Below are 14,926 nucleotides of genomic sequence, written 5' to 3' on the forward strand. Positions count from 1 at the left end.
GTATTGTAACATAAAGTGAACATTATAAGCTATTGTAAAAAATCAAAGTAGAAGGAGTTAGATCAGTTTTTGCTACAATCAAGTTGATATACAAAATAAGTATCTCTAATTTCAGGATGGATATTGTGCTTGTTCTTTTCAATATCTGCTAAATAAGTGAGACAGATGTAGCAATTTTCATCTGGTTCCAAAATTTAACTGGCTTAACTTATCTGCCCCTAGTAATAACTGGTAATAATTCTTTGATTGCTTTCCCCCCAGAAAAAGAGTCATACCTGATAATATTGATTCGGTGACCTACAGCAGGTGCAATTGAAAACCGAGTACAATAGCAACAGTTACTTCCTTTGCTAAATGAAGAAAGAAATTTGTCTGCTTATAAATCCTAGCTTTTTAATGATAACTGTCATATATGGGGCAATGAATGAAAATAGCTACCAGAAGCTGTGTGGTTCAGTCTGATAACTTGAAAGGCTCTGTTCAATGCCCAACAATAAGTAAAAGCTCTTTCAATAGATTTGTGGATCCTGCATAAAATGAGATTATTCTTCAGACTATTCATCTACTAGGTGAAATGCTGTCAAATTTTTAAGCACAGTATAATCCTTCACTGGTAGTATTGATATGTTGTAACACATACTGAGTTGAATAGGATTTGGAAAGTGCTGTTTGACAGACTTCATCACTAAATCGCTTATTTACTGGGCATGGCTTCTGTTAATCAACCAGACTTAATTGAAAACCCAGTGTAAAGTCATTTTAAACATATTATCCTTTTCAGGGCATTACAGAGTACTTTGCCTATTTCTGTTTGCATAGTTTTGTATTTTAATGATCAACTTTCCCAGTTGATCCCCCATTTACAGACAGGTCTGTATCTCTCTTTATGCTCTGTTTAATGCACAGATTTTCTTTCCTGCTCTGGTTCCCAAGACACAGTCCTGTTATTAATTTAATCCATCCTGAAAGCACCCTTCCGTAGTGTCTGAAACAACCATTAGTTTATAAATAAAATAGAAACCCAGCCAGATGTATTTGTGCACATCTGTGTGATTGAACTACTATAACCCTCATCACCTCCCTTACGTTACATTCTAACCTGAAATTCATGATACTCTGGTTTTATCCTTTACTTTGGGATAACACAAAATGAGTGGTGTAATTTAGTGAACTGTACAAAATACATTATGGTTTCCATTAACAAAACAGGCTGTATACAATTCAGTCTCTCTCTCTCTCTCTCTCTCTCTCTCTCTGGGAAAGGTGTGTAAATCCAATTGATTGTTTTGTTTCCAAGTTAGTGGTCTGTACCAGATTCAAGAGAGACTGCACCAAGTGGCAGATGGGAGAAAAATGTAAAGCTGATGTTTGTTGTATAGATAATTTATGAACTGTACAGTAGTACTTTTCAAATCATGTGAAGAGAAATACCGCTAATTTATTTTTCCATATCACCGTGGCGAGAGTCATTTTTTGATGTTTTCATTTGAGGTTAGAACTACGAGATGTCCGCATGTCCTGTGCCACAGGACAGCTTCAACTAAATTAAGCTATGTGTTCTTTTATTAAAGCATTTTTCATGGCCATTACAGGTAGGAATAAGCATCTGGAGATGCTTTTCATGTCACAGGAAGAGATTCAGGATGTTTTAAGGAACCATATACAAGACTGTCCTGAAGAACTTATTATAGAACTTACTGAACATTTAATAAGGTAAGTATATTCATTCATTAGATATTTCATCACTCATTTTAAATGAATCTTCTGGTTTGCTTGGTTGCCTAGAAAAAAAGGCGCTAGCAGACATGAAAAAAAATGCTTTACCAGAAAAGGAAGTGTGTTAGTTTGACCAAGCTCCCCAGCATCTGTATAGAACTGATGCTTCAATGGGGATTTTTGGTGCTTTTATCTAAGAGCTGATCCAATCTTCAAAACACCCTGCTGAAGTGCCCAGTGTATACAGATGTTCAGTGAGCCAGGTCAAGCTAACACGATGGCTCTTCTGGGGATGCACTGCGCTTAGTGTGGGGATGTGCCAAGCTGAAAGTAAAGCGCTGATTTCTTATTTGTTTGTTTTCATGTCTGTAAGCAGCCAAAAGCTTTTCCTGTCAAAGTCATAATCCTAACTCTGACTTCCTCTATATATGGTTGCGTCTCTCCATAAAAAGATGTGCTGACAAAAATGGTGTGAAAAATGCTGTTTATTCCTGGCAGTTAATTGTATTGCATCATCTGTCAGCAACTGTTTCCTTTGTTGTGAACTGTTTGCACCATTTGAAACCTGTCGTAACCTTCTCGTGCCAGTTCCTGATCTGATATCCATTCATCAACCCTTTGAAACCTATTTAGGACACCATTACTGGGACACTTCAGTGTACATCTTGTTTGGATTTAGGAACAAGCCTTGTAAAACTGTAGAAGTAAAGTCATGTTTAAAAATAAGGATGTATTTACTTGGTTTTGGGACAGCCTTGAATTCAAAACAACCCCCCCAGTAACTTGATTCCACACAAGGCAAAATTTTAATTTGGTATTGTTTTTATAATACTGACAAAAAACTATAGCAATACCAGTAAATCATAAATTCAACATTACTTTGAATTCAATTGACACTTACCTCAATTTCTGTTAAGTTCTGTCCAGAACCTAGTGAGTGCTACTGTGCACTGGATCCTTTCCTACTTCTGCTTAGAGCCTTGACATGCATTAGTTCCCTTGCTGAGTGCTGGGTCCCTTGTCACTGCAGCCAGGTCCCTCCTGGCAGCATGCAGGATTCCTGGCTGGCCCCTGCAGCGTACCTCCCCACTGTGTGTCTGGCTGGCCCATGCAGGGTCCCTTCCACCTGGCCAGCCCCTGTGGGGTCCTTCTGTGCCTGTCCAGCTCCTCTTCACAGTGTGTGGGTGCCTGGCTGGCCCATACGCAGTTGCTTAGAGCTGCTGCCTGGCCAGTGGATGCCAAGGCAACTCAGCAAGTGTTGGTCAGGCTCCTTGAATGCAGCTGGAGTATATGGTTTTTGATATACTTGGATTATCGCTACTTCTGTTTAATCGTTTAAGCTCTATTTAATATGTATCATCTTTTTTTTCTATTCTGAGGCCCCTAACAAAGAGCTATAAAGAAGTGGTACGTTCTGTATTCTTATCTTCAACTTCTTCTTCATCTGGAGCTAGCAGGAAACAGACCATCAGGGACTTGCAGGAAGAGGTCTCAAACTTGTACAATAATATCAGATTATTTGAAAAGGGAGCAAAGCATTTTACAGGTAGAGCAAACTTTTTCTTTTACTGTCCTCTCTGGCTGTTCATTACATTTCCCCCTAGCTTCCATTCCTATTTGACCTGTGAATGTGTTTGTTTGCCACTGTTTTCTTTCTATCTGAACCTGCCTTTCTGCTATTTGCCAGTTCCATGGGCAGATATAGAACTTTTCAGAGATGATGAGGTGCTTCATCACATCTGAAATAACACATTTTTTTCAGTTAAAAATAAATGAGAAGCTTAAATAATATGCTAGGGACCTAGAGCTGTATTTTTCAGTTTACGATTGAAGCAAAAACAATGTAACTTCACTGGAATGAGTTAAAAGTCATCTGCAGGACTGCAATAGCTGCTCCAGATAATGAAGCTCCTAACAGACAGCAGAATTACAGAACAAAAACTAAGTTGATTGGTGGAATATCAAGCCCCCCCCCCTCCCCCCCCAAAATAAAAAAAAATTAAAAAGAGGCTGTCATTAACATCTGTGGAATGAAGAGTTTAGACGGGATCAGGTAGATTATAGTGACCCATGATGTCAGTTGACTCCTTCAGTCCTGCCTGACTAGAAATGCTGCTGCCCCTGTCAGACAGTTGGTTTTAAACTTTGAGCGAACCAGGAATGAAAGGGAGGTGCCAAGTGCAAGCTTCCTTTCTCGTCCCCCAACCGCCCCTGGCCAGTTTCTCTTCTTCTAGATATTTCTCAGTCTTGGGGGCTCATAGCTCTTTAATCCACTAAGTTAGGTTCACAAGCTTCACTCCTTATATAGTTGTTCCTTTAGAAGAGCAGCTATCCTCTCAGCTACCTTACATAACTTCAGGCTTCTTTCTGTTTGCTCTAAACATGTTAGACACATTTTGGAAATAGGAAAGATTATATCGTGTTCAGATAGCATTCTCTAGACTGCCAGTGGTCCACTGTTGGTAGACCACTGATGTAGGTGGCTTGGACAATGCAATGAGTTATTTCAACTCTGCTTTTAATTACAAAAATTATATTTTACAGATGAGACTCAAACTAACCTTGCCAAACACCTGCTGAAGACTGTTTGCACAGACATTACAAATCTTATTTTCAACTTTCTAGCAGCTGAATTAATGATGGCAACAGATGATCACACTGCCATTACAAGTGAAGTATGTATATGCCATTTTCTTTCCTATCATGGCAGTTTCCCCTTAATAAATCTTTATGGATGAATAGTAGCCTTTTCACCATTATTTGTGAGAGGTTATTTCAGTTATAAAGTACTGAATAATGTACGCTTAAAAGTTTGTCTTAAAAATAATACTTTTTTCTCTGCCACAATAGATCAGGAAAAAGATTATAGGTAAATTACCTGAAGAATCCAAAGGTGCTTTAACAAAACTACATGCTTCTTTGAATGGCAAGGTAAGTTGTTCCAAAAAATATATATATATAAAATTTAGAATTTTCATTCTGCCAACACTCAGCCAGGCTGAGGAATATGATGGGTAACTGCTGCTATTACGAAGACTGTACGCAAAAATCCACAAGCCAGATTCTTTTAAATCAATAAAAATAAGTAAAGCTTCATACCCTCAACATTCAAAGACTAAGGAGTAAGTTCATAGTGGAAGTTGTTACTTGCCTAGCTCTGTTTACACATTGGATCCAATGTATCTTTTACATTTAGAAGAGATTTAAAATGCCATTTCTTAACCTTCAGTTAAACAGCTGGGCCAGATCCTGTTCCACTTGCTAGATGCCTCGGCCTTGCTACACAGTAATTTTGGGTGGCTGCTGGAGCTCTTAACACCTGGAAACTGGTTTGCTCGTTATGTCATTCAAAATTATGCCACCTCAGGGCAGGATTAGCTCATCTGTGTTACCCAGCTTGTTACACTAAAGTGTAACTACTGTAGGTTACACCTTAGTGTAAACACCCTGCTCAGCACCCCAGATCCCTGCTCTCTTCTCTCCCACCTTCCCTGCCTGGATAAGAGCAGCAGCCCAGAAGCTGTGGTGGCAGCAGCCAGGCTGACCGGTTAACCCTTCCCTGCATAGGTGATGCATAGGAGGGGTATTGGGGGGGGCACATCCCTCCCTCCCCCCCCCCCGAGATTGGCTGCCACTGGCTTCAGCAGACAGTTACCCTCCCCCGCCATGGCTGGCAGCTACAGGCAGTCCCTGCTCACCACCCCTCTCCCCCACTGCCAGTAGCAGTGGTGGGTGGTCCCCGCTCACCGCCATGGTCCTTCCCCAGTCTTAGGAGGCAACAGTTGTTAGTGCTTCCCTGCCTGCTCCCATAGAACAGACAGTGGGGGCAGCCACAAGTAAGTGGGGTGGCAGGGAAGAAGCCCTGGGGGGGCAGGGAAGAAGCCTGGAATTACAGAGGGGTGGGGAGGAGGTGGCATGGTTTCTTACCTTTCAGTTCTCCAGGCCCTTGCTAGTCTGAACATGTGACTGCTTGAAACTGAAGCTAGCACTAACACCAGTCAACATTTGAGCGGGTTGCAGTGTAATGTTTAACAAGGCCATAAGTGCTCCTTTTGTTCAGTGCTGTTGTTACAAAAGTAGGCAGTTAATAACATTTTTTCAGGGATACAAGCAGGGTGGAATAGGATTGCACTTAGGCACCTTAAAGGCAAAATAGAGTCTGGCCTTTGATTCCTGCATCCTCTACATGCAGCCTGTCACTTATTTACATGTTTAGCTAGCAAAAAGCATAATGTGGGGGGAAAAGTTGACTACAGCAGCTGCAAAACAAAATGGAAAAATTATTATTGCTTGATTTCCAAAAAGGCTCATAATCATATTTTCCTTAGTAAAAGTAGATAATATGATCTCCTTTCTTGCCACATGTCAGTAATATTAATTACAGATTGCATTCAGGTTAAGATTGTTACTCTTTGGGCACATCTACATGTGCCGATTTAAGGCACATTAGCCAATGGCAATTTCAGACTATTTGTACCTAAATTTCATACTTGCAAAGCCAGGTGTCAAACGTAGGCACGAATAGCTAAAATGCTAATGCACATGTAGATTGTGTAGTGCTGTGTATATCGACTGACTTGGGACTAACTTGTGTCCCCAGTCAGTCTGCACACTGCATTAATGTGCCTTAGTGTGTGCAGGTGTAGACACGCACCTATAAATCACCTTAATGCACATTAGGCGAATGCACAGAAAGTTTAGGCGTGCTTGAAAGCACGTGTAGATGTGCCCTTTAAGGTTTAAATATATGAGCTGTTCAAGGTTTAACACAGTTTAATTTTGAATGGAATATTACTTTCCCCTTGTCACCATTGCTTATTCTTACTTGACTTTTCAGGCAGGACCTGAATGCCACTGGTTATTAAAAAAATTGTGTAGTTATTAACTGGGTTTTTTTAACCCACTATATCTTGATATAATTTTTGTACTTTTATAGAGTTTAGAAGATTTTCTTTTGTGCCTTGACTCTGCAGCAGTTGCTTGTGATATTATGGTGAAAAGGGGGGACAAAAAGAAAGAAAGGTAACATTTATTTGCCTCATCGAATTGTTCAGTGTGGGAAATGTAGCACTTTCTTTCTGTACAAATTTAAAATAATTAGCTTGGTAACCTCAGTACAAATAGATGTATGTTGTGATTTATAGCCCTTCTTTTTAAGGACAGATCAGGCGTTCATTGCCAAGCACTTTGATCCATATCCTATCCTGCCTCTGTGACAGTGAAGTAGTACTACATGGCTTTCTGAGTTCTAAGTCACTAATGTATCCTATCGGTTGCAGAACTACTAAGAGGCTTAGATTTATTATGTGCCTTCAGTTTGTCCTGAAAAGGTCCCTAGGCAACTTGATTTGGGTTACTGCACTTTTCAGAAACAAGTTAAATGGCATCCACGACATCTAATTTTGCTTGGCTTTGATCCAGTTCCATCATCTTTGATTCCTTAGATGCTGAGTGGGTATTTGAAGCTGAATTCGTGCATGCAGCTAGGACACACTTGCCCAGGATATATCTGGACCCACCCCTAGTCAGTCAGACTTTACATTTCCCATTTGCTGAGAAAGCACCTTAACCATCTGGCTCCAGGGAAGACATTGCTAAGATCATTCTCCATTCTGTTGAAACTAGTAGACTGAATGGAAGGAAAGTAAGTGTGACAGAGGGCATGCTCAGGGCTTTCTCTCGAGTCAGCCCACCCACCTCTCTCTGTGGGTCAGTCTGTCCAGTCTTTCCTGTCATGACTTTGCTGTTCCCATAACTTCTGATGCCAGGGGGCACTATCCACTGCCCCGAACCTCCCCTGCATGGTGGCCCATGCCTCGCAGATGGCATCCAGAATGACACTATGCTCCTGGCCTAAAGCCGGGCTAACTTACTCCTTCGTCAGGCCTCTTTCACACACACATTCTTACCGCCCTCTTTTCACTAGCGCCTCTCACACTCCGCCACCTCTCACAGAGTCTCTTTCTCGCATCGACAACTTGTTCTACACTGCTCCTTGGAGCGGTTCCCATAGGCTTTGGGGCCTTATCCGGATCACATCTTGTGTGGTGACATGCAGTCTGCTGTGCCTCTCCTGCAACCCTCACCTGGTTAGTGGCCAGCCAGTTCACCACACAGAGGGCTAACTCCACTGTAGCCCTTCACCGGGGCTCTCATATCCAGCAATGTGTTCCTCAGGGGTTTGTCCTATGTGCTGCCCTTCAGGCTGTCCCTCAGCCCTACTCAACCCTCATCAGGGTCCTCACTACTGCCCCCTCTATGGGCCTACACATCTGTCCCCTCCCTGGGGCCTCTGGGGTCTCAGTCCCCTGTGGGGGATCAGGTGGCTGCAGACATGCCTGGCCCCACCTGGGGTCTTACACCCCCTGGGCTCAGGTGGCCATAGTCATGCCTGACCCCCTTATACCCACAGAGTTGTGGGGGCTAGGGATTATTGAGGTGCCCTGACCCACCTTTCACAAGGGAGGTGAGTGGTCCTGGTTTTGAGTGGGACTGCCATGCCACTGGCAGTCCCACCACGCCTTCCTTCCCTGGCAGGGTGCATTTTTAGGTCATGCCCAGGACCAAGAGCCTCCTGCGCTTACCTGCCGGGTGTTTCATACAGCAGTTCAGCCAAGGCTGCCAGCAGCAAACTGCTGTGTTTATATAGCTGGCCTGTGTTTTAAAATGGCCACCACAATCAGGCACCTGCTGCCTGCCTGACTCAGCCCTTAGAGTGGCAGGCACTACAAGTGCACCGCCACAGTAAACATGAAGGAGTCTGAGTCTGTGGCCTTTTGAAGTGACTACAGGCAGTCCTTGACTTACAGCATTTCGAGTTCCAACGTTTTACACTTACAACGGTTGGTTATGAATTGACACCCTGTTTCAACTTTCTGACGTCAGTTTCAATTTTACAACGCTTGATCCGATGCCACGCCAGCGAACAAGTTCGCTGCGTTGCCCATCTCCCTGGAGAACATCTGTCCAAACTTCCTTGGACACTTTCTTTAAGAAAGCAGACAAGACTCCAGAAAAACCAGCAGCCAAGACTCCTGAGAAGACTCCAGCCAAGAACCCTTCAAAAAGTCCAGCAAAGTCACCTCAAAGAAGTTCTTCCAAATCAATATGATTGCTATGTACAATATAAGTACATTAATGTAGCTATATTACTCATCTATAATTGATTGAGTACAAAATTCTGGGTTATTTTTGGTGAAAATCTGGTATTGGGCCTTGGTTCAGGAACCAATCCCCCATTTATAACATTGTTTTCTATGGGAAAATTGGTTCTGAGTTACGTTTCAACTTGACACGGTTTTCAGGAACCAGTTGTGTCATAAGTCTGAGGAAAGTCCCAGGTTCTGAGCGCTTCTTGTGACGCATTATGCATCTTGTGTTATGTAAATGATTTCTCCATGAGTGAGGGAATATAACCTAAGTGTATACGGCTACCCATAGAGACAGTGGGACAGCTGTCCCCCCCCCCACCATCCCATGTGGTACAGGATTGCTTTCCTGAGGCAGGACACATTTTTTGGGCAAACAGCTACTAAATCTTAGATAGCTGGTAGCCAGAATACAACCCAGGCTTATATCTTTAACCTGCAATATAGGAGTGAAGTAAATGTGAAACAATATTTTTGGTTTTGGAATCAATTTCTTTATATCACTTGATGCATTGAGAGGTTATTTTTAAAGTTCAGGGTGGGATTTTCACAAGCTCTCAGCCAATACTGAGCCCTGCTGAAAATCCTAAATCGGGATATCGGGCTCACCCTGTGATCCAAGGTAGACCTAGATTGTGGGGCTCCTTCACAGGTAGGACCCAGCACAGGGCAACAGCTCTGGTGGGGACAATGGCAGGGATTAGGGCAGTTTTGGAAGGGGGGAGGGGCAGGGGTAGAACAAGCAGTGGCGAAACAGATGATTACAGGGAGAGCAAGGTGATACAGCCTTTGCTCACCCTTCTGCCTACTATGATTATGTCCACCCCAACCCTTCTATGATTATGTCCACCAGGGTCACAGGGCCTCTGATTCTGCAGCAGACCATGTTATTTCTGTTGACCTGTGGGCCATACATTTGACACCCATGTCCTACACCAATGTCAGGAATCAGTCCAGGAAGGAAAAATGAATATTACTCTATAAGCACATTTTTAGATTTTTAGCTTGATAAAGAACGTTTTTACAGTACATATTTTGTTTCCGTAGGCAGGTTCTGTTCCAGCATAGACAGGCTTTGATTGAACAGCTAAAAGTCACAGAAGACCCAGCTCTCGTTCTGCATCTTACATCAGTCCTGTTGTTTCAGTTTTCAACCCACTGCATGGTTCATGCACCAGGAAGATGTGTGCCACAGATCATTGCTTTCCTAAGTACTAAGATCCCAGAGGTATTCCAGTAATGAATTTTCATCCAGTAATGTCTTTTCCTTTTTTTTTAATAAAAGCATGGTACCTTTTTTCTATTAGAAAACATGAAAAGCCTGTGACTGCCCAACATTGAATAGTTCTGGTGGATGAGATTAACTGATTTTGCTTTTGTTACTATTACTGTCTGTATATAGTATAAAACTTTTGATCTGTTTGCTGTCACTAACTCTGTAGCAAAGTGACAGCTGTAAATTATAGTGATCCATGAGGATGATTCAGAGGCAGGAAGTGTCTAGATGACAGTGGTTAAAACATTGTCCTTTCTCTGAACCACTGACAGAATAGTTCAATTGAATAAGCAATATAAGCGTTCACCAGATGTTACAGACATCTGGATTTTAATTGGATTCACATTGCAAGGGTTGGGCTTCATCCTCTGACCTTTCTGTCTCTCAGATGGAGTAAGGATACATCCAGAATTCTTCCAATTCAGTTTTAAGGAAATGGTGCACCACAAAATTTATCAAAATGCAACATCCTAATCTGCTGAAATAGTAGTTGGTCCATGAATGGCATTTCCTCCTACAGTAGCAAAGCACACTGTATTTGCAGTGCAGATGCATTTTTATTATTCTGTATCTTTTATTTGTGATGCACAAAATACTTGTACAAGAATATTAGGTTGTAAAATGTCTTCATGGAAAAATGTTTCCTATTGGCCGTTTCTTTATGCAACGTTTTATTTTTAATTCAGCTGTACTGTTTTTTCATAACCATAACCATTTCATTCTTTTCCTCAGGATCAGCATTCTCTTCTAGTCAAATACCAAGGATTAGTGGTGAAACAGTTGATCAACCAGAATAAAAAGATTGGGCAAGGAGATGATGACACAATGGATAATCAAGAGGAGGAAGAAGGTGCAGAAGATATTCGAAAAGAGCTCCAAGAAGTGACAGCCTCTGTCAAAGATCTTGTCCTCAGGCCCAGAAAACCTTCTGTAACAGAGGAGTAAAGATCTAATAAATTCATCCCAGTCCATGAAACAGTCAGAATATTTTTTTTTTCTTTAAGGGATAATGTTCATTTTGTTGTAGTGGTAGAGGATGGGATTGTAGCCTTAGATTTGGTAAACTTTAATGGTACTGGTGAATGCAGTATAAAGCACAACAGATGGATGCTCATCACAGATTTGATTAACTGAATAAATTATTTAAAAATGAAACGATACTCAAGAGCATTCATTGTGTTATATAACACCGCAAGAGCAATGCTAGCTACAAAGGTAAAGTTTTAAGATGGCACCTTTTTATGTGGTGGTTCAGGCATGGTTATTCTTTGATCGCACATTCTCCGATATCTGTCTATAGGTTCTTTTCTGACTGTTTTTTCTTTCTTCTTAATGGAATAGTAATTACAGCAATTCATAAGTTTGTCTGGATTCACAAATATTTTTTGCATGCCTAAACCATAATTTTAAAGCAACACTGTGTAGAATTGAAAGCTCGTTTATTATATCTTTGGTATGTTTTCAGAAATATTTGGCTTTATTCTGGGCAGTGGGAGGGTTAATAACAAAGTGTGCAGGCCTGGCTTTGCAAGAGAGCAAAAATAATGGATGAGTCCAATAAAGATGTATATACTAATGGGTAGAGATATAGGATTGTTTCATTCCTAATGAATTCCATACACTATTGTTATTTTTTAATCATTCCTTTATTAAGGAACCCTTAGAAAACTGATGAGGGAAAAAATTATCTGTAGTTCTTTATTTGGCATTGAGGGTGGGCCTGAGGATGGTGACACTGACTGCAGTAGCTAACATAGCCTGCTCATTCATTTAGTGGACAGGCTTAGCCTCATTTATGACTCTTAAAGCAGTTCCTTAAAGGTTCACTATCCCGTAAGGAGACATTCTTACTTAAAAAGATTTGGATGTGAGATTTTGTTCATCTTGGCACACATTTCCTAAAAGAAAGTAAAATGTCGGTTTGACTCTCTGCTACATGTTTTTTTGTCTGGAGCTATCCTGTTCTGAGAAGTATTTGATGTTATTTCACTATATTTCCACCCCTTGTTTTATTTTAACAACTCGCTTTGGATGGAAGGAAGGAGAAAAGAAATTGTAAAAGTATGCAAATTTGAATTCTGCAAATACTGATTAATGATAAAGTTTTCATGTTGTTTGTATTTATTTTTACTTTGTTTCAAAGAGGAAACTTTTCAAAAGTACAGTTTTAGGTATGTTGAGTTTGCATCAGCTTATGCTGCCATTGCAGTATGCTGTTATGTATGCTTTCAGTATTCTAGATATTGCATAGGATCAAGTCTGAATAAGAAGATAAGAGAGAATTCCTGCCCAATGAAAATAACTCTTCTATTCTTGTCAAGACCCCATTGACTGCTGTCTATTGTTCAGTACCTATGGGGTATTAAACAGCTAGTGTTACTTACAAAACCTGTATCTCCAGTAGAGTTTATATTGGGTAATGTTAAATTAAAATGTCCCCTAAAATGTTGCTCCAACAAATGAAAAACCACTTTACATCAAATATGCAACCAAAATACTGCCTTTTGTCTTACCCATTTATGTATGTTTTCAAAATGAAATATATAAATAGTTCTCTTTTTTTTGGCATTACTAAACTTCAGTACGGCTAAGTATTGGTCTTGTACCAATCACGAAAGAGAGCAGGTTCATTCTCTTCTCCCCAAGCTCAGAGACGAAGGTAGTAGCATCCTAATTCTGGTAAACATAATCCTATTTCATGTTTCCTGATGAAAAAGGACAGTGAGAAGCAAAAGGGGGAAAATATTCTGACTACTTTAACTTTGGTAAAGCAATATTGTTTGCATATAAGAAATATTTGTCATTCAAAGTAATTTTAATTTTCATATATTAAATGTAAACACTTTTATTTGGCATTGATAGCTTTTGTAAATAATATCTAATCTGACATTGTGTGCAAATTTACAATTATTTTAATAAAGTTAAATAATGAAATATTTAAAATGTATTTTCTGCTATCGACTTAAATAGTGGTTGATGGTCTTTATACTTGTTGCTTAGATTACAATTGCTGCTATTTAATTTGATTTGTTTTACAAGTCATTTTGAGTACCTCTGTAATTTTGCCTAATACAGAAAAATTATTAACTTATTATAAGTCTTCCTACATAATGCATTGAATGTGTTACGTTGCAGGCCTTAAAATGGAAATGATAAAAGAGACATCCTTTCAAATTAATAAGAAAGGAGCAATCCGGACCCAGTGATGTTCTCTTGCTATGATGACTTCAAGGAAATTTCATTTGGGAATTAATTGCTCGCTAGTATTCTAGGTCCAGAAATAGTAAACACTGAATGTTTCAAGTGCAGAAGAACAGTCTTTAGTGTTCTTAGGTAAGTGTTAGGGTGGAGGGGGAAGAGATGGTCTATTCAAAGCTCACTATTTTACTCAATTTCTTTTTTTTCTACATATGATGGGCTTGTGGATGAGGAATAGGAAAGCAGTTTATTTTTAGGATACATATCGTAGAGACCAGAGATTCTCTACAGAAGCTAAGGCTACCTCTTCGTGTATCAGGGAAAATGAAAAACAAGCTGCACATCAATCTCAACATACTTAGCTTTAAATGCTAGGTGTCAGTCCCTCCCCACACCTTACTACTGTCAACACTCTTAGTATTTGCTAAGAGATGCAGTACATGTAACCCCATTCCTGTTCTCAACTAAAAGGTACTTTCTTGACCTTTAAGTATAAGAATTACATCCTTTCCAGCAGTCTGATTAGAAGCTGTATCTATGTGGCTTCTGCAACTAGACTTATTCCTGGCAGACTTGCTAACAAAGCACTGCTTCCCTAGGCAAAGCTGCAGCTTTCTTTTTAATACCTTCTTTTTTTTCCCCAGCTGCTTAGGGAATTTTCACTTGTATCAAGTTACCTGGGAATGGATTTTGGATTCATTACTGCTCCATAAATTCTCTAAGACTTTCCTAGAGAGATGCATTTTAAATATAGCTTTATTTAAATGATAGAAAGGGGTTGCAAGGCAGCAGTTCTGTTCCCAATCTCCACTCTTACCCCACTCACTCTGCACTCTCCACAAAATGTTTGAGGGGATTGTCTGCACTTTATAAAAAAAGAATGTGAATCAAGGAAGCAGAGGTGCACCAATACATGGGTCCGATATTGGATCGGCACTGTTATAGAGAAAATTGACTGCATCGGAAATTGGCCTGATGTGGCCAATAATGTGGCCAATAAATGCCCCATGCATGCGTGCAGCCATAGTGCAGCACATAGCACAGCTCAGCAGTATGGAGAGCTGTGTCCAGCTGGTAAGTCTGTTGTGGTGGAAGGGAAGGGGGGAAAGAAGAGACTTGGGGGTGGGGGTAGATCAATGCCTCCACAGTGAGGGAGGGAGTGAGGCTGGGGCTGCACAGCCGTGGCAGGGCTCAGGATGGAGCCATGGTTCATCGGGGGGCAGGGCAGCGCCTGCCACTGTGTGCACCCTGGTGGGGAGGCATGTGCCTCCCAGATCTAGGCAGAGCAGGCTGCAGCTGTGGACTGGGGCCAGAGCTGCTCTGGGGTCTTCCTGGCAGGGGCTGGGCCAGCCTGCACCCAGGGAAGGTCGGGGTGACTGGCAGCACTGGGAGGGGGCGTTGAGGCTGTGGTGAATGGGGTGGCTGCAGCCCCCCACCGCCCCCATAGCTGGCCTCCCAGCACTGCCACTGCTGCCTGCCCCAAGCGCATCCCAGCCCAGCCCCTTCCAGGAAGAGCCTGTATGTGCTGCTCCCAAGTTGTCGGCCTGTTGTCAGCCATCCTTTGGCATGGACTAACATCCCTGTGACT

General features: G+C 41.3%; 1 protein-coding gene across 2 annotated transcripts in view; it reads left to right on the forward strand.

Moving 5' to 3' along the window:
- UFL1 (UFM1 specific ligase 1) overlaps positions 1-13,087 on the forward strand; it is a 42,113-nt gene extending 29,026 nt beyond the window's left edge. Inside the window, exons 13-19 of one of the 2 annotated variants that reach the window (XM_006265942.4) lie at positions 1,593-1,713; positions 3,096-3,262; positions 4,261-4,391; positions 4,567-4,647; positions 6,653-6,738; positions 9,912-10,092; positions 10,873-13,087. In XM_006265942.4, the coding sequence (XP_006266004.1) occupies positions 1,593-1,713; positions 3,096-3,262; positions 4,261-4,391; positions 4,567-4,647; positions 6,653-6,738; positions 9,912-10,092; positions 10,873-11,085 (980 nt within the window). In that variant the 3' untranslated portion in view covers positions 11,086-13,087. Of the gene's footprint in view, positions 1-1,592; positions 1,714-3,095; positions 3,263-4,260; positions 4,392-4,566; positions 4,648-6,652; positions 6,739-9,911; positions 10,093-10,872 lie in introns of those variants that run through there. The other variant, XM_059732144.1, reaches the window with a different exon arrangement.
- Positions 13,088-14,926: the final 1,839 nt, after the last annotated feature.

The sequence above is a fragment of the Alligator mississippiensis genome, chromosome 1 (assembly GCF_030867095.1).
Source record: "Alligator mississippiensis isolate rAllMis1 chromosome 1, rAllMis1, whole genome shotgun sequence".
Taxonomy (NCBI): Eukaryota; Metazoa; Chordata; order Crocodylia; family Alligatoridae; genus Alligator; species Alligator mississippiensis.